The sequence below is a fragment of the Acipenser ruthenus genome, chromosome 29, assembly GCF_902713425.1.
Source record: "Acipenser ruthenus chromosome 29, fAciRut3.2 maternal haplotype, whole genome shotgun sequence".
NCBI lineage: Eukaryota > Metazoa > Chordata > Actinopteri > Acipenseriformes > Acipenseridae > Acipenser > Acipenser ruthenus.
Window position 1 is genome coordinate 7,208,220 of NC_081217.1, and position 20,037 is coordinate 7,228,256.

At 37.8% G+C, this 20,037-nt stretch overlaps 1 protein-coding gene across 3 annotated transcripts in view; it reads right to left on the minus strand.

The window, feature by feature from the left end:
- Positions 1-211: 211 nt before the first annotated feature.
- LOC117432718 (TOX high mobility group box family member 2-like) overlaps positions 212-20,037 on the minus strand; it is a 95,256-nt gene continuing 75,430 nt past the window's right edge. For 2 of the 3 annotated variants that reach the window (XM_059003890.1, XM_059003889.1), the window contains 6 exons: positions 19,354-19,599; positions 13,698-13,925; positions 6,467-6,547; positions 2,134-2,526; positions 1,807-1,943; positions 212-1,622 (listed from right to left, as the gene is read on the minus strand). In XM_059003890.1, the coding sequence (XP_058859873.1) occupies positions 1,586-1,622; positions 1,807-1,943; positions 2,134-2,526; positions 6,467-6,547; positions 13,698-13,925; positions 19,354-19,599 (1,122 nt within the window). In that variant the 3' untranslated portion in view covers positions 212-1,585. The remainder of the gene's footprint in view (positions 1,623-1,806; positions 1,944-2,133; positions 2,527-6,466; positions 6,548-13,697; positions 13,926-19,353; positions 19,600-20,037) is intronic. The other variant, XM_059003891.1, reaches the window with a different exon arrangement.

Sequence of the window (20,037 nt, forward strand, 5' to 3'; positions counted from 1 at the left end):
CTTTTGGTTCATCATTAAAATAAATGCTGCCATAAAATGTATCTGGTGACGCCATCTTTGTTTAAAACTGGGTCTGTGGTTGTCTAGTTTGTTGCTATGGAAATGACATGTTGACTTCCCAAGGGTATTTCAATCAGAATATACATTAAAGGGGCTAAATAACCAATCTCCCCTCAACCAGTAACAATAAAAAAGCAAACAAACACGTGAATTCCACTTTAAACATTTTATTACAGACAAATGAAAAAAAAGAAGCATTGTGACACAAAATGAACGTGGCGATGCTGTTAGAAAGCACCGTAGCACAAGAAATGTAAAAATAAAACAAACAAAAACAAAATGCACCTTCTTAAAAACAAAACTAAAAAACTAAAAAATGTTACTTCATATCGTTCATAAATAGATAGAAACCAGTCATTAAAATTAAATAGAAGATGGGCAAGTGGCAGTAAAATGAATAGTATAATGCCATACAACACAGATATAAAATTGTCCTTGTCACTGGCTTTACAAATAAAATAAGTACATTTGGCAGGTTTATACACAAATTATATAGCTTCCCCCTTAATCAATTTCTAAAAACTTAAAAGTGTGCTACAGTGAATATAAAATGTATGCCCTAGAAAGTAAAATGTATTTACTCATTTTTTTTTTTTAATGTTTTCACAAAAAAGAAGGATGAATTCAACACAATTCTAAAACACTTAGTAAAACTACTTGAAAACTATAAACCCACTGTTACGTTTATCTTTAGTAACATTTCACATTTATCATTTTCACCTGTACAAGCCGTGCTGGGGACTGAAGTCTGTTAGGGTGGGAAAGTAACTAACAGTAATTCTTTACAGAAAAGACCTGTCAAGTCATGATGTCCGATAGGCAACGTGACAAAGAATTCCTTCAAACTGTTAATCTTATTTCAGCCTTTACTGGGAGAAGCACCGTTTTAACACAATATTTATTGTGTGAAACCCTTCATTACAATGACATTCCTCTAACTTATAAAACATAAAATTCAAAAGCGAAATGGTAAATCCGAGTTAATAAAACAAATGATCTGGATTTCAATCCCCAATTTCATCCCCTAAAAGTGATATTTACAATCACACTGTGACAGATCAATCAACCTTGACAGGTCTGTTATGATACATAAAAAGTTTGCTTTTTTATTTATTTATTTTTCTCTGCACAGACTTAGTGCTCTCAGCAACTTTACACAATGTACTTTTATGGATCCAGCCTAATTTAGCCAACTAGACCATGGCCTGTGTAGAATCTACAAGCATTTACTTCCCTATAGGAATAGTCCATGGCAAAGCTGGTTGCAAGCAAAAAATAAAATAAAATAAAATAGCAACCAAAAAACAAGTTTCTGTCTTCATATATTAAAGCTGAATGACCCAAAAAAGTAGGCCCATGGTTTAAAAATAACAGGAGTGCTCTCACAGGCTTCAGTTGAGGCCTGTGAATCTAAGTGCTTGGCAAGAGGCTCACTAGTAGTCTTTAGGACTTGCTTGAAATCCTTCTAAAAAAAAATATAATACGGGGGTTCCCAGATGTCCCTTTTTGTCAACGTGTCCCAGCTTCAAGTGAGGTAGAGTGGCTTATCCCTTGGTAACATGCTGTTGAAAGAAAGGAAAGAGAAAAGTACACATAAAAAAACAAAAAAAGACTGCATTTTACAGTGCAGTGACAGTTCTGTGTGTGGTTGTCTGTTTTATTAAACCATAAGCCAACCATGTTAATTCCAACAAGAGGAAGTCAAACCCTTGCACAGCCAATCAGCTGCATGCTGCGTGTGTTTACCTGCAGTGGTTGACTCCACACTCCCGATTGCAGTACTCGTTGTCCCATTCCTGGTTCTGTCCCCCAGCAGGGTTGGATGATCCTGGAGACTGGGAGCCAACGTTGTTCTGATACTCTGACTGAATGTGAGGAAAACCCTGGGAGGAAAAAGACTTCAGTCAGGAACAAATCATTGGGTTGGAAGCATGCTGAAGCCGAATATTCAGTGGACCTGCTGCCATGCATCTGCCCTGGTAGACTGTCATGTTTGCCACTATTTTACCACACTAAACACTTAAGCATAAAGATGCCATCCAGAAGAATAAAAGGTAACAGGATGCAACCAACCTGCTGGCCTGGAGGGGGAGAATGGAGTGAAGCCTGTAGTCCCATCTGATGGGAGATGATTGGCTGCGACTGGACCTGCTGCATGCGGATTGGCTGGTTGAGGATGGAGCTCTGGTGCAGGGAGAGCTGCTGGTGCAGGGGTGGGCTGATCTGAAATGTGGTGGGTGGCGAGGCACTAATGCTGGGCAACATCTGCGACTGGCTCAGGGGCCTGGAGAGGCTGTGGCGCTGGGGGCCGGCGTAGCTCTGAAGGTCAGACAAGGGGAACGAGCCGGGGCCCAGGTAGCTCGAGGAGGCCTGTGGTGGTACGCTGTACAGGGGCTGTTTTGGTGGCATCATGTGAGAAGGCTGGCTTGTTTGGGGGCTTTTCGCCTCCACCTGGTCATTATAACTCTGTGGGAAGAGACACAAGAAAACAGGCTGTAGTGTGGATCTGACTGGAATCAAAGAAATAATGGTTGAATAGCCCACCCTCATGGAAAAGACATATATTTAGGATTCATATGCATTTCTATAATGTATGAAGCTGTCATATATGGTTCACATATCAACTAAGATGTGGCCAACTATTTATATCACTCACATACTGTATATAAAATAAATTATGAATATCATATGATTTTATATCCAGAATATGACTGAAATACGAGTTAAAAGGACTCAATATAGCCTTGTCGGCCAAAGCTGATGACAAGCACACATCTTCAAGTTGTCTTTAACAGTTATCCTATAAGCCAGCAAATGCTGCTAAACAAGGAGTTAGCAGTGGAATGCAGCTCAGGAGGAACAACCTGTTCATTTTAAAAGTTTAAATTGCATGTTTATTCACTCTCATGTTCTTCCCATGCTTGTACAGTGCATTAGGCCACTGTTTTAACTATATTTACCATGGTACATTACAGTAAGGAACAGCTCTGGAAGTCTTGCTATACTGTAGCAATAGGTGAATACAACATAGGTGGACTTGGCATTGAATATGGAGGTTAAGAAGGCAGTGCAATCTCAATCTACTGTACTGTACTTGCTTAGCTGCACTGTCAGTGACACGAGGCAGATGGCAAATGACCATTATTTTACCCATCACACAATGGCGCTATCTTCATTAATGGGTTGCTAAAAGTAACACATCACAAGCAGACATATGGCACAGGTATTGAATCCGTTGCAAGTGAGATGTCACACACATTACAAAGCATGGTCTAGATTAGACATGTAGCACTGGCAGGCAGGGACCATACGCTAGACTTAATTATTTCATTAATATATTTTCCAGTGTCATCCCATTGGGAGCGCATATATTTTAAATACCGGTGTGCAGTATTTATTACCTGTCAGAACTGCTAACATGATCTATCAGTGTTGGTTATTCAGTAATGTCCCTCATTTGTATGAACTGCACAAAGCCACCAATATGATCGATGGATAGCTGGGCAGATGGATAAATTTATGAGTGCATATTTGCGGGTTCAAGAGGGAAATTAGACTATTTGGGATGAAAATAAATTGTATGCCAAAAGAAATCACTGTGACAATAACCTGAAAAGCTGAATGTAACCTGGCAGTGTAAACAAAATGGCTTTCAACGCTTGGGTTTTCTTTGGTGAGGGAATAGCGTTAACACATATATAGCAAACACATCTTTGCAGGCGTGCACATACACACACATTGCATAATTCTAGGACATGCATTCTCATTTGTATTCATGTTACATACAGGCTGCAGGTTTTATACAATGTGCGCAGTATACTCGATGGTGGGATAATATACAAGGGGTGTGTGCTGCACAATAGATGCAACACAAGGCAGCTCAAGCCAAGCACTTTATAAAGAGGGTGCAAGTTATAATAGCAAATGGTACTCCTAACATGTATTTTTGTAAAATACGTTATATAGCTGCATCTATCAGTTGGGTGTTTCAGTTACACAATGGGTTTCTCAAATGTAAGAATTTTATGGACTGTCTTCAACCCAGCAATGAGATAGTGACTGGGTTTAGGGGAATCCTTCAATGCATTTCCTCTAGTTTTTAAATCCTTTTTTGTTGAAAGGAAAATCCCTGTTAATGTTACTGAATCCGAAACAACAGGAGACTTCTAATTAGTGGTTGATTTTTTTGAGCATTTTACAGCACTGGCACATCCTCTTTAATTTCATTAACACAGCCAGTTTATCCCAGCGAGGTAGCTGACGTGTGTTTTTCTCCTTTCAAGCAATCAGACTTGTGCGTCTCACAATCTCCTTTGCTTCACAAGAGTCTGCTCAGCTGATCTGAATGCTTGTCATCTCGGTTTTATTAAAACAGAAAGAAAAATGGTTTTCCCCATAACATCTGTTTTTCAGAAATTTTAATTAATTGTGCCGACTCCTAAAGGTCTACCTATTTCACAGTTCTCTCTCTCTACTTTACAAGACTCAATGCCCGATGATTTGCAGAAACATTAATCATCCATTAAAATTACAGATTTGACAGAATATTTAATTACACAGAATGACAGATGAGATTCATTCCTAATAAATCCTGCCGTGGGAACGGTCTGATGAATAAACCATTCTGTCTGCAATCATGCCTCTTGTTTTTGGGATGTAGTAAATTTAAGTGAGCTACGTTGTGCTGTAAAACAGTTTGGATTATTAAAACACAGGATGAATGACGGCAAGGAAAAAAGAATGCATACAAATATTACAGTCATAAATAAAGAGGGCTGTTTGTCTGCAGGTGTGATTAGCCCGACTTGCCAAGATATTTTTTCAATTTTTGATGGGGAACAATGTAAGATTTTTATTATTTAACTGTTATGTTAAATTAACAAAGGCAAAAACTGTATGGGTAAAAACAAATAGAAACAAAGCCCACTTAAAATACAGATTAAATCTTGATCAAATAGCCTTTACAGTTTTAACTACAGTTATCGCTACAGTACAGTGTGCATTTGATACATCAGTTGCATTCTGAGCAAGTCATCTTTTCTGCACATTCATTTCTTTGAACTTTTCTTAAAAACAAGCGTTTGATTGCTGATGAAACAGTTGATCAAACCAACACTTTAGATGTGTTGTATAGGTTTGTATCCCTAACAAAGCCTACTGTATTAAATAAAAAAACAATAATGACTGTAAGAGGTAAACAACATATAATCAAGTTACTTTCTAGATCACAGTCAAAATGAAACCCCACAACGATTGTATACAGGGAAACAACAGTGATACAGTCCTTTGTCTTGTTGGCACCATAAACTGCCGTCTCGTGTCTCAATTTAATATTTATGTTTACGAGTAAAACTTAAACAATGAATCCAGAAATGGACGATTGAAAATAGTGTTCCTCCAGTCCTGGCTTAGTAGAGCCAAGACCTGTTTTTGCCAGCAGTCTGTTCGATCTCTTTCCGTACCCTGCCACATTTACTGGTGAAACACCATATTAACTCTGACCTGCTAGATTTCAACTCAGCTGAATAAATAGTTTTTGTTATTCCACCTATGACGGAGGAAAAAGCAGCTTCATATTTTGTGAACCAGAAAGGATATGACTATAAATCATATTCTTGTAACTTGGGGAACAACCTACCAAATAGGACTATAAGTACCGGTACTGTATAAAGTCTATGTTGCTATCTACATGTTCTCATCCTTATAATCAGCTTCAATAAGAATAGGAATACGAATAAGCATAAGAACAGGGTTCATTTAAATCAGACAGGGGTTTCAGAGACATCAAAACACATCATTTTCTGGAAATCTATCATTTCCACCAGTATGTGTTCTGTCTATCAATTTACCTCTACAGCACTTTGTTTGATCCCATGTCAATTTGTAACAAACTGAGCTGCAATACAGTGTATTTCTAATCCAATGTACCCCCTAAATGCCTAGCAGCACTCACTAATATTATGCATACAATTTGAATGGCTTGTACTAGTAGTATTGGGGACCATTCTAATACAAAGCATTATTGGTTGTATACTTTGTACTATCTTAGCATCAGTACTGGTAGTGACATACAATACAATTTATAAATTCAGCTATGAGCCAAATTACTACCTTGATACTCTGTAATCAAACACACCACATCAGCAGGTAACCTCCAGTTGTTAACAGTACTATCTTTTTTTTTCTCATGTGAAAGTAGCCTAAAATCTACCCCATACAAGTTAATTTATATTTGTTGCCACATATTCTTTTCTCACTGGTCTGGAGATTCTGATTCTATATGGTCTTGTTGTAGCACATTCCTTATTGGGCTGGACCTCCCCCTGAGACCGGTAGGAATTCTCGATTCAACTTATCATAGCCATATCCACGCTGACCCTTGTATATCAAAGACATAGCCCGTTACCTTGGAAACCAGGCTGGCTCTGTACGCGGCAAGTGCCTTCAGGTACTCCTTCTTTGCGGCCTCTGTTTTTCTCTTGTATGCCTGTGAAATAGAAGAAAGCAGTATTGATTAATATCGAGTCACAGCCATTGCAACCTGAACTAAACTGGGGAGCCTGCAGATATTCTGCAAATACAAATGCTTGCCTAATTGTCTTTATATTAGGTTTTTAAATAACTTTAACGAAAACAAAGGAAAAAGACATCTGCAATCTGAATTACAATCATATAGCAATCATATAAGTGGTGCTACCTAATAGCAAGACATGAGTGGCAATCCGTAACATACTGTAAGAATTTAGGACGGGAGTCACATAACTAACTAGAAACATCAGAGATTTTGTAAAGGATCATTCTCCATATTTCAGATAGTAAGCCCAATAGAGCATGAATCAATCAATATACATTTGCTCATTAGCTGGTTTGCACTGTATAAGACTGCCTTTGTTAACTGTCCACTTCTCATTAGGACCATCCAATGAATCATTTTATTTTTATAAAAAAGCAAAAATAAAAAAATAAACAAAAATTATCCCCTGCAAATGATAAATAAAGATTGCTATCATACGTTTTAATGTCACAGGCAAAAAAGAAATGCATTCACCTTTCATGTTTTTATGTAGGTCAAATGCATTATTACATACTATAACTGCCCTTTAATTGAAACCATATAGTTTAACATTCTCTGCACACCCCCATAAAACCCTCTGTGAAAACGCCTTGCCTGAAGTGAATGGTGAATGTACCAGTATCTTCAATCTCTGGGGGACACTAGAAGATTTCTCTGCCATGTCCTTTTGTCATTTAATTTCTCTAGCGCCAACTTAAAACAAAGTATTAATATTTTCAAATCAAACTTGTGACCTTAAATCTCTCCACTTAAATATTGATAGAAGCGTGCTGCCTTTTAATGAACTCCAAAGAACTCCCAGCAGTTTTAATTTCAAATTCATTTAACGCAGCTAATGATTCACGGAACGACGGATATTTTTAAATAAATTACCATGCCTAAGGATTTCTAATTATTCCAAAGATAGTAGATTCATTAGCAATTGGAGACGTCGGAGTCTAGGGGTCTGGATGTATTAAAAATAACTGTGCTGTAAGGAGCATATGTTGTGGTCGTAATCCTGACATCGGGTCTCCCAGCTGAATTAGCTGGTAATTGTAGCTTAATGAAATGTTCTTGTTTGATAACCAGTTAATTAAAGTAGACAATAACTCTAAACCCTGCTGACATGCACTGAACAATTACACAGGCTTGTGAAAAATGACAGAGGGGTGCTGGGTTACAGGTGCTCTTGAGGGAAGTATGTTTGAAGAATTAGAACAGTCCTGCCCTTAGGGGGTCCGAGATACAGTAGTAATGAGCGAGAATAGGGGATTACGTGTGACTAGAAAATGGAGCTCTTTAACTGCTGCTTTTCTGCTCCCTTTCGCTGACAAATAGTGTGTAATCTAACTGTATAATACGCAGTAGACCCTGATACCGATGTGATACATCTGACCTCTTGTAGAGTGGTTATTAGATTGTATTGTAAAGCACGCTATACCGTATTCTTTGTATTATATATAGACCCTGATTGACCATGTCGTAACATGGTGGGTCCCTATGTACTAGACAGACACTTGTCTCCATTACCTCTTTTCCACTGTACAACCGATCCATGGCTAAGCCACACCGAGCCAGAGTGACGCGGCTCAGGAGGAGCCTGGCTGTGTTTCCACTACAGAGCCTGAGCCGTGCAACTGAAGTCACACGCAATGAATGTGTTGCATGCAGATGATGCGGTATTAAGAGCTTCCAGTGTAGTGACTAATACAACATAATGGTGGAAATCATTAACCCCGCCCCTGGCCCTGCTCGGCTCCGAGGCCAGATTTTCACAGTTTGGTTCTTGGCTCGACTAATAACCAGTGGAAAAGCACCCGTACCGTGAGGGCACCAGCCTCAGATGAGCCAATGGAAAAGGGTTACATAACTCTTAAGGAAAGCAGTGACTCATGATGGAGCAGCAGCACTCTGATCAGCCAGCTGCAGCATCATCATTTACATTCTGTTTACAAACCAAAAGTCGGAAGGTTAATACCTGCTTTTCTGTGGAAAATATGATGACCGATTAGACAGAGGAGCTGTTTGACTTCAGCGACCCTGAGAAACAATCAAGGGGTTTCTTCATTATTTAACCTAGTACATGAATTAGTAATGTGAAGCGTGGATTTATTCTTTTGCATGTGTTAAAAGGGTTGTGATGGAAAGCTCTTGTAGACCTCGAGTATTCCTTTTCTAAAATGACACTAGAGACATATAACATGTTCTATTAAATTGATCTAAATGGAGGCGGATCTAAAGGCTGACACAGTTTAGATCATTACAGTAAGGTATGCCAAGGTTATACTAATCAAAAAGCTAACCGTGCATATTACTCTTTGGTGCATTGCTGTATGTTAAAATGGTCTTATTTTAAATATTTACGTTCATTGAATATAGACCATAGAAAGCCATAACCAGCCAGTAAACACTATCATGTATTTCTGTCAAAACAAGTTGTTACAACTCAAGAGTTTACTGAACTACAGATGGACGGGCCGACACACAGGATGCCTTCATGTACCCCTATATTCTGACACTCTCAATAACATGGCCTTAGCAAGTTTTAACACAAATGAATAAGAGGTTCTCTATATAGAAGTACAACTTCATAGTGGCATGCATATCCCCAGTCTATCGTCTGCAGGGAGTAATTCAATTCACTGCATTTATGCATGGCTTTTAAAAGACTTAATTCACTTGAGTTACTTTAATTAATAAGATATCATTGTAGAATACTTTCACACTGATTCCTGACAAAATTTCCCTCAGGCTATACAGACATGATGCCTCTGGGCAAATATGTTACAATGCAACGCTAGACAAGGACTTTGTTAGTAACACCTAAGAATAAGCTCACATCAAGAAGATAAAGACAAATATAGATAGATAGATTTAAAGCAAAGTCTAAGCTACAACATTACAGTATAATATAATGTACCATTAAATATAAGATTGACCTCCTTATAAATTATTTAACTAAAAATCTTTCCTTTTTAATTCTGTTGACATTCCCATAGTTTTCAAAGCCTTCTTTTTTAATGGGTTAGAACCAAAATAGTGGTGTAGTTTCAGGCTGTTCATGCTCTTGTGTAATTGTTATGCTGTGAATGGTCTGTTCTGTCAGTACATCTTTATTCTCAGATCTGGATAGGAACTACGAAAGAGCAATGAAAAGGTACCCTATATTAAACAAAATAGTTATATTTGGAAACTATGACAACTGGAATAAAACAGCTAAGTTTGAAATAAGTAATTCAATACAGAGTTCAAAACATGTGGAAACCTGGAGAGTTGGGAAACAATAGCTATGTACGATAGCTGTGTATTTGTATTTTAAAATAAATTATTTAACAGAAAGTTAATCTTTGAACTGCACATGTTTTTTTTTCTCTTTTAAAGTACACTAAAATTAGGAACTTGAGTAAAGTAGATTATTTTAAAGCACAGCCTGGAGACTGCAGTCTGACCTAATGAGCTTTGACAGATTTTCTCTCTTAGAACCAAACCCATATCGAAAGTTAAGCTGAAGAATATAGAAGACATTTTCATAGGTTATATTTTAGTAACCGTCATTAAAATCAAGTTATCCTCCCTAAACAGCAATGACCATCCCTGTTGATCAGGACAGTCGAATTGCTCCCTGAGCTCCTCCTGTAGAGATGATGAATCTCCACTTTCTGTACAAAAAGCACAGACACACTTCCAATAATACTGTCACAGTAAGATATAGGGGCTTAGATCATTTTCATTCTTAGATATGCATGATATTAGCATGTAGCTATTAGTGCCAATTTTAGCTTATTAACAGTTGTAGATATTATTGGTTCAATAGTGAATTCTAGACAAAAAACCTGACATTTTAAGTTCAAACTTTGTGAAATGCTGCTGTTACAAGATATCGAGAATGTGTTAATGTGCGACATACGTGTGAGATAAGGTCTTATGCATCAGAGAAATAGAGGATCCGGAATGTGCTAGGTAAGCTTCTGAGAAATGATTTCTTAACCTCATCTCTACCTCTCTAGTCCATCATGGCCTGTGTTTCTTACATAACTGATGCAGCAGTTTTTGTTTTATGACTTTGCAGCATTATATTGAAGGTTTGAGTTTAATAATGAAAAAAAGCATTTTAATGAGTTGATTTAGCAGCCACCGGCAATGCATGAATAAACATATGTGTGAGAAAAGGTGAACTTTCTACAAAAATAGAAACAGGGCCTGTTTAACCACTAGAGAACAAGGCTTTGAATGTAGCTTGTGGTCTCAAGGAGTGGAATTTATAAGCACAGAGTACCCACCAGAGGCTAAAAAACAAACTGAACTTTTCTGAGAAAGAGACGATGAACAACCTAAACAGTAGTTGACCTAAATACCATTGTCTTTAAGCCTGCTATCATATACAGTTTTCATACATTTTTTTTGTCTCAAGTTTCAAGTAGGATACATGATCTTTCTTCTACTCTATAAAGCTAGAGTGAGAAGAGTTAACAGAGGCCAGGTTTTAAGGTCTGAATTCCTTCAATACGATGTTGGTGCTGCTCATCTCAATAGGACATCCTTCACTAATCATTTCCATTTCGTACCACTTGAAGAAATGAGCTACAGACAGCTCTTTAAGTAAATATGACAAAGTCTGCACGACCCATCAAGCCAGTCCCGGAAGAACATCATTAATTATGAAGCTCTACATTGGAAATGAACTGTTCTGTTTAGCCCTGGAATGAATGAATGAATACGAATATAAGCTGACCTGAGCACTCCTGGACAGTCACTTGTCATGGATTTTTTTTCTGTTCTTTTTTTTAAACAAGGTTGAGTTTAGAATCAGTTTAGCGATGTACTTTTCCTCTGAAGTAGTTTTGGAGAATATTTGCTTGTATCTTCTTTAGAACTACAGCTCCCATCATGCACCAGCCATCTCACTATTGACTCTTAGTATTGCGTAATTCAATAGCCTTCTACAAGATATCCCCACTTCTGAACAGAATTTGTGGCTACTTTGAAGACTGGTCAGTTATGTGGATTCTCCCTTTTTCAAAGGAAAAAATGTAGCTTTGGGTGATGTAAGATTGAAATTGATTTTCATGTCATATCGTAAAGCACCCAATTGGATATTCTATATATTATTATTGTATACAATATGTAATTTAACATTAAACCTTCCCATTTTTAAATGTATTTGGATTTAATTGGTTGTCATTCCAAAGCCTTTTTATGGGGAAAAATATACCCAGATTAATTTAAATTACAAAGCGAGAAATCTTGATTAAGATGGAAACAAATACAGTATGTTGCTGCTATAATGGAGCTTCCTGGCACTTTAGTGGTTAAGAAATAAAAACAATAACAGCACTTCCTGAACAGGTGTCCTTGAGACGAATCCAAGGACAAGGAGATTGCTAATCTTGTATTCCTCAGCATGATCAAATCACCAGGCAACAGATAGAAATAAAGAGACAGGAAATGAGGAATTCACATACAAGGGTGTCAGGAACAAAATGAAGATTCATTGTGAAGAGCAAAATTAACTGCAAAACACACAGTCACGACCAAGCAATAAAGCAGATTGGAAAAGCTCACTTTGAAAATTAAAGTGCAGAATTAATGCGGCAGCAACATGCTGACAGGGAGTTCATTTCTGCATTTATTTATTTACTTTTTATTTATAGTATCATTAGTGGTGGGAAAGAATCGGATACCGGTACAGAAACAAGAGAAAATGTACTCAGTGTGTCTTTTTATAACCATCAACCAACTACAGATCTTAAGCTTGTTTTTTTTCAATATGGAATTCAACTCGTTTTTTAGGCTCTCCTTTCTGACGGAACTATTTTAACTGCTTCAACCACTTTTAACATGTCATCAGTATTCAAAACTTTCTCCATCTAGTGTGCCAAATTAAAAAAAAAAACCTGTTGTGGTTAAGCATTATTTACAGCCGTTTTGCATGTACCAGTGTTCACTGGTGGAACAGGCAATTCTGGTGGTTAGATATTTACACAATAATTAGGTATCTATCCAGCTGGCACGTATAACATGACTCAGATTCATAGCTGGGGCCTCGGGCTTGTACAGCTTGATGGAACCAATTGGGTAAAAGAAGTACAAGGAAATTGCCCCTCAGTAGCCATGCAAGGATGCATAACCAAAACCTGCACTAGTAGCTCCTAGCATATTGTGCACACAACAGATAGCAAGTTATACACTTAAAGGCCATCTCTAGCATTAGCACAACACAATTACTGGTACTGTCAGCTGGGGATTTCAATCTCAGGCAACTAATAAGAAGCTGAGGAGGAGCAACTGAGATGATTCAGTATTCCTTTATAATGCCCCACCCCCCCAAAAAAACCCTATTAATGCATACCATTGTGCCTGATAGATAGATACAGTGCAACATCCTTTCAATTCTATTATTGAGGATGTGTTTGGTTCTGTAACAATCAAACAAGGGGGATGGCTTGTTTGTAGTAGTCCTAAGAGCCAGAGCAGTGCAGGATGTAGACAACTGATTCCCTGCAAGGTTATTAAGAAAGGGGCAGGCCACCACTGCAAGCTCAGAACGCATACCTGACTGATAAGTAGTAATACTAATAATTGACTAAATACATTATTTTAATAAAAATGTATTCAGTATGGAAGGGGTAGGGGTATGATCTGCATTCAAATACATTTCTCAAGGGTCTGAAACTTACTTGTTACACCTATTCAACTCGCATGGGGCCAGTAAAAAATATTTTTAACTTGTTTGCTCTTTGGCCAAAAAAAAAATTAAATAAAACTTACGTGTTCTGAACAGTGCAAAACACATTGTTTCCTGATTCAATGTGCTTGGCTGTCTGTCTATTGTTTTCCTTTTCAGGCACGGCCGTCGTGGTCTCTTCCTATATGAATAGGCCTCAAGTGACTATTACTGTATTAAAGCAATAAACAAATCGCCTTTTGTGTGTGCCTTTTCCAAATCCACTTGGCAAGAAGGTCTTGAAAAGGTCACACACGTCAGTCTCATTTTTTGAGGTTTGGGGTGCTGTTTGGGAGTGTGACAACTAAGGAGTTGTATCCCATTTATCTTTCCCAGACAACAAAAATAGTTCCTTACCTGCTTTTGTTCCTCCCCCAGGGTGTCCCACATGGAGGCCACTATTTTGGAGACGTCCCCAAAGGTTGCATTGGGGTTCTGGCCCTTGATGGCTGCCTGGGTGTCCCTGAAGAAGAGAGCGTAGGCTGAGACCGGCTTCTGCGGCTCATTGGGGTCCTTCTTCTTCTTCTTCTTCTGGGGCTTTGGTTTCTTCACCATGTCTGAGGAGGGTCTCTTCTCGCCAGTCACCTACAAAAAAGGAAAGGAAATAGTGTTTTTATCAGTGATATTAAAAAGAAACAAGGTAAAAACTATAGATCCTAAATCAAGAAGACAAACATTTTGGATAATTCACTAGTTTACCTAATATTTTTTTATTGAATGTTTTGAGGTTCTGGATAAAAGTAAATAAATAGGCAGATCGTCATAATGATGTTTTGTTTTAGTATAATTGTGTACTTCATGATTAAGTTCTTTAAACAGGAAATGTTGGTTAATTTATTGAACAGCTGGGTGATTTATAAAGTTACTAGTAAATGTATAAAGAACATGAAGCATGTTCCCAAATATAAACATCAAATATTGTACAACTGTTTAGTGTAGGCCACTGTTACAATGCACATATTTCATGATTTAATTAATTAATCATAATATTAATCAATCCTATCATTACTATTATGACAATTTTTTTTTTATTATTTACCAAGTTTATTCATTTTAAATCAATAAACAATTAATATTAAAACAAAAAGTTGGATCAATGTAAAACAGAAAATTACATATAAAATCTGGAAAGAAAACAGTTTGATCTGTATAAATGCGAGTGAATTGTAGCTGACAGCTGCCTCAGGGAGATTACTCCACAAGGAAGCCAGGAAGGCATTGAAACAACAGTGAGGCTGTGCAAATGCTCAACTATTAGTTCCTCTGATGGCGGATTCAGGATGCGGGGAGATAATTGACTGTTGAGCAACGAGAACGCTGGGTTTGAGAAGTCTAATGGAGATTTGAACACTTTCTCTCACGGACCAGCAGTTTATATTCACTCCATTTAACGCTTCTGAGGCTGTGATCCTTGATGGACTCAATCCACTGCGGGGTTCATCTTTACACAGGCAGTGCCACTTTCATAAGAGCTTAACCCTATCTCCCTCGGGAACCGTGGCAACACAATGGGGCTCAATGGAGGCCTCAGTGCAACAGTGATAGAAACCACATTTCACTTGTTTACATCAAATAAACAAGTAAATCAGATACGGCAAACCCTGAATGAACTCAAAGGAGTCAAATATTTGTGCCTGCTTAAGACAGACACCTGCCTATTGAAGGTGTCTATGGCTGGCAAGACAATAGACAACACATGGTTGGCCATCATGAACTGCCCACTGTTATAATCCCTGCTTGCTGATGACAGTTACTGATGGTAAATGTCCCACTGATACCATGTTTTTCTGATTACGTGTGGGATGTCTTCTCCAAGGACAAAACTGAACTAAAAACAGGAGCACTGTAAACAAAGTAATGACGGTAACCCCAATTGCATGTGCACTGGAGGTCACACAGGATCAGTGTTCTATCTTACACAGCCCCTTGCCTGTGTGCCATCGACAGGTAGACAGAGGCTTCCTTCAGCTTAATAAACATTCATTTTGTGTTCTGCACAACAAAGGGAACTTAAGACTCTGACGCTGAGCAGTGTATATACTCAGGGAGCTGGCACACAGTGCTTATTTTAAATATTAAACACAATATAATGTTAAGAACAAGACCCTTTTTTTTCTTGGACTTGATTAGATGAATAGAAATCAAATGAGGACGACAGCAATTTAATGTAATCTAATGTCTTTTGTCTGCTCCGCCACTCCTCCCCAGGGATCCTATTGTGAACAGGATACTGTATCTCAGTGGGCTTGTGCTGTGAAGTGGGATTTCAACAAATACATCTTCTTAATGCTACAACAGAACCACATACATGGTCTTTATAATGCTTACAGAATTTAAAAATGCATACATTTATTTTGAAATGCATTTGGTCTTAGTATGGAAATTGTATCAGTAGTTTAAATACAATTAGGTATGGACTTGATGTAACTAATCAACATTAATTCCATATTTAAAACAGGATTCAATATAGATTTTGTATGATATGTTTTGCTTGGCAGACTTTATTTTGAATGCGGTTGTTCTTTCAGTCAGGACATTAAGACAGCCATAGTGCACGGTGCTGTCCTGTACAAATGTAATATTGTAGACTATGAGGTGCAGTGCATGTTTTTTTGGTGAATTGTTTGCAGCGGTGAGTTTTGTTATTTCTTTTGGCGCGATGCAGATCTAAACTGGCACGCAATCCATTCCCAGAAAAATAAAATCAAATATTTAGTGTAAAATCGACTGCTTAATGCAATTCGGATTTTGCTGACTTTTACTTTCCATTCACATCAGTGCTACATGAGTTGCTATGCGCTTTTAAATCTGTTTCAATTCTCAAGTGCCGCTAGATTATAAAAAGAAAAAAACATTCCATTATTTAAGAGGGTAAAAGAAAACAGTTAATAAGATATAGTGGCACGCCTGGCAATTTACCCTGTAGTTCAGGTACATCCCACAGATTTAAATGTGGGCCTGTCAAAGTGCACACATGTAGAAAGAAGACTGTTTGGCTAATTTCCAAAGTAGCTCCATTTTACAGAGCTGCTAAAAAAGAAACTAGTGTCCTAGTTTTTTAATGTGCATTCACATCTATTAGCTGTGCAACAGAACTAATGGCTGACAGCATGCCAAGAATATTTTGGAAGAATTACATAAATCCAGTAACACAGTGTTGAGACAGACAGCATTGTTTCTTCTACCAATAGTGACAACCCAGTACGAGGGTTGCAAAGTATCCTAAACTTTAAGGCTGTGCATCACCATTGGGACTGACAGCCTTTCCAATTTGTGTGCTTAATTGTGATTCCCCATGTCTCTCTCCAAAGAATACCAAATCTGTAACGTGTTTTAATGGGGCATACAGCTGGCATCTCCTTCGCAGCGTCACTCATCAAAAATAGATATTGTCTTGCCCTCATCCTTACAATGCATTCTCTTTCCACCAAGACACCAATTTGCAGTTTAGAATGCCACGCCAACCCATGAAAAGTTCTGATTCAACTTGACAACCATGACAACTTACGCAGAAGGCAAAACCTCCTGTTTATAAGGGAAAATAACGTTGGTGATAGAAAACGTCACACTGTATAAAATGCAATGCAGCAGATTTTACCACAAAAAAGGATTTTGATAACACAATCGACCTATTGTATAGACTGAAAGCAGCTTGCGATTATGTCTCTAAAAGGAGTGGCTGAGAAGAGAAAAATATGTTAGGCTTTAAAATGATTTTTCACCTTGCAGCATAACAACATTCTCACAAACACTGTTTGGCTATCGGTCTTTTTGTGTTCCAGTCTATGCAAGCAGGTGAAGACCGTTTATCCTGTCTCAACACTGTGATGCTTTCACTGGGGTCTCTGCCTGTGGAACCCCTACTGGCCCCACAGTTTCCTATTCACTGTCCGATTGCATAGAGAACATATGCGTTAATTGTAAAGCTCCTGCTCTTTTGTGAGTGAATTTATACCAGCAACAAACATACATTTTCAATATAAAATATTTAGAAGACAGGTTGGTTTGTTTTCTAGCATAATGGATTGAGTTTTTGAGCCTAATTGTATTAATTTACATAAAAATGTATTTAAATTAATGATCAATGCGAACACGTCCTGCTCATACTGATGATTATTATTTTACATAATTAAAGTTCATGTTTAAAATATTACTCCTACAGTGTTCCTGCAACAGATTATCAGTAAATCAAAATATTAAAAAAAAACAAGAACAAAAAACCCACTACACTGCTTCAGGTCAAACTGAAAATAACAAAGTCTGGAAAACAGTTTTATTCACAGTAAAACAATGAGTGGCTAATGAGAGATGAGGTAATGCTTTCTTGTAACCTTTAATTTTATAAAACAGATCAACACGAAGTTGTTTCAAAATAACAGCTCTGACACAGACTGAACACTAGGTGTCAGTGTGCATATAGCCCTATCCAGTGTTTAAGGGTAGGAATAGAGGATTTTAGCTCACCGCATTGCAGGTACTTAAATAGGGATCCTTTACAATCAGCTAGGGCCAGAATGTGGAGGTGGAATATTTTGCAAACTGATCATTATTATGTAATGCTTTGGCGAGATTTATACAACATCTAAATCATACAGGACATAAACAAATGAAACTCATACATTAGAGCAAATTCACTGTTTTGTACACAGAAGTTCATTTCTTATTTTGGGCAATGCTTAAAAACAGATTACCTTCATAAAACGCAAGCCTGACTGATGGGAGGGGCTTTAATTAGTTGACAAGCAGTCACAGCATGCAAACAGAAGGTAATAATGTAGCTAAATGTGCAGTTAGGTTGCTATTTACATGCAGTGGTAAAGCTTATTTATTTCTCTCATACAAAGGCTGCCATTTATATAACTCATACAGACATTTACAACGGTGGTAAATGATTTTAAGATGGTGTTGAATTCTTAATGATGTATTCATTATTTCTTAAGGTGGTCTTATTATTTTGAAGACTCCCTTGGTTGGTGAAGACTACTGAGAAATGTCTTCACTAGTCGACAGGCTGATTATAATACAAACTAGGATCAGGCAATTTTATTCTGTTTAAAAAAGGATGGTGCTTATATCAAATTTAAGATGGTCTAAACACTTAAAATCCTGTGTAAAAATAGCTTGAATTAGTTTGCTGTTATTTAAAGCCCATGATATCAGCATCTTTATTAATATTTTGCCATTTAAAATCACTGTGTTCATAGCAGTTACAGAGAAATAAAATGTACTGATGGTGACTTTGAAAAACATGATCTGATAGCTGAACTGGCAAAGCAATCAGACTGTAACCAGTAGCTTCTATCCTCAGTTATGCCATATATTCCTTTCTCACCTTGTAATTAAACAGTTTTGCAAAATAAATATTAACTGGCTTCTATATTGTCGATGATTGTATATCAATTGAAAGGTAACAGTTATAACTATAAAACAAGCAAAAACTTGACTTTTTCAAGTAAACAAAAAACCTAAGGCGGTTAAAACAAATGGCTTGATTTCAAAGCGATGCACACAATCAAGCCCATTGTGTTTCGGATGTACACATCTTTTTAAAAAAACAAGCTCAGAATGTCCCTATCACAAAAGAAAATACATTTTTCGATCTTTTCGACATTTTGCAGAGAGCAGTTTGATTTGCACTTTTTAATATTCACAATCACACATGAATACTAAAAAGCAAAAACCTTGAGAGAATCTGAACCCATAGCCTCTGATCAACAGATATGATTTATTTTTACTGGCCCATTTGTAGATATATAAAGTGGATATGTGCATTACAGAATCAATACCGATTGTGTTCTTTAAAACATGGTACACCTTACAGTTTACGGTAGCAATAATACTCTCCTCAGTGGGCATTCAAGACAATAGACCTTTTGCAGTGTTGCTATTGCCTTGGGTCGCTGAACTATCCTACTGTTGCAGGTATAATTGCCTAGTTCTGCTCTGGGCGTGTCTAATTGTCTTGCTACAGTATTTCCCCATCGTCAAATATAAGTGAAGGTTCCACCAGTACCTTGGAATGGGAATCTGCTTCCTCTTCCTGGGCGGAGCTGGAAGGGGAGGGTGTGGCCGATTTACTTCCTGGAGGTGAGGGGGAACCGTGGCCAACAGAATTTCGCAGGCCAACCTGAGAGTTCAGCTGGGATTGGCTCAGAGCGGTCATGTGGTGATGTGACAGTGTCCTAGGTGATCTGTTTATCAGAGGGATGTGGTGACTGGAGTCATAATGAGAGCCGTCATGGTGAGCCATCTCCTGGATCTGGGTGAGAAAAGAAGATGCACTTTTTACATTTTTTATTCCCAAATTGTTTTTTTTTTTTATCTCCTTTCCTCACCCTGTCGCCAGGAGGGTGGGCAGACAGAGTTGAAGACTCCCCTACAAATCCAGTCCCTTAGAATTTGATCCAGTTTCCCCACCTCTTACCAAGTACAGCTGCTTAATATTCCATCTCATAACTGGCCACCATGACCTCCACACCACGGAAGGGCATCATCACAGAATGTGTGACATACAGCTAGAGGACTTTCAAGCACCACCATGCAAGAATATCTCCTCATTATGTTCATTGTAAATCAGCCAAACAGTCTTTTTCTGACACAAGCAACAACATATAGAGATGTTATTTTACCAGGGGAAAGGAGACTGGGGGTGAAACAAAATGTATATTGTCAACAAACACTTGCATGTTTTCTTCTC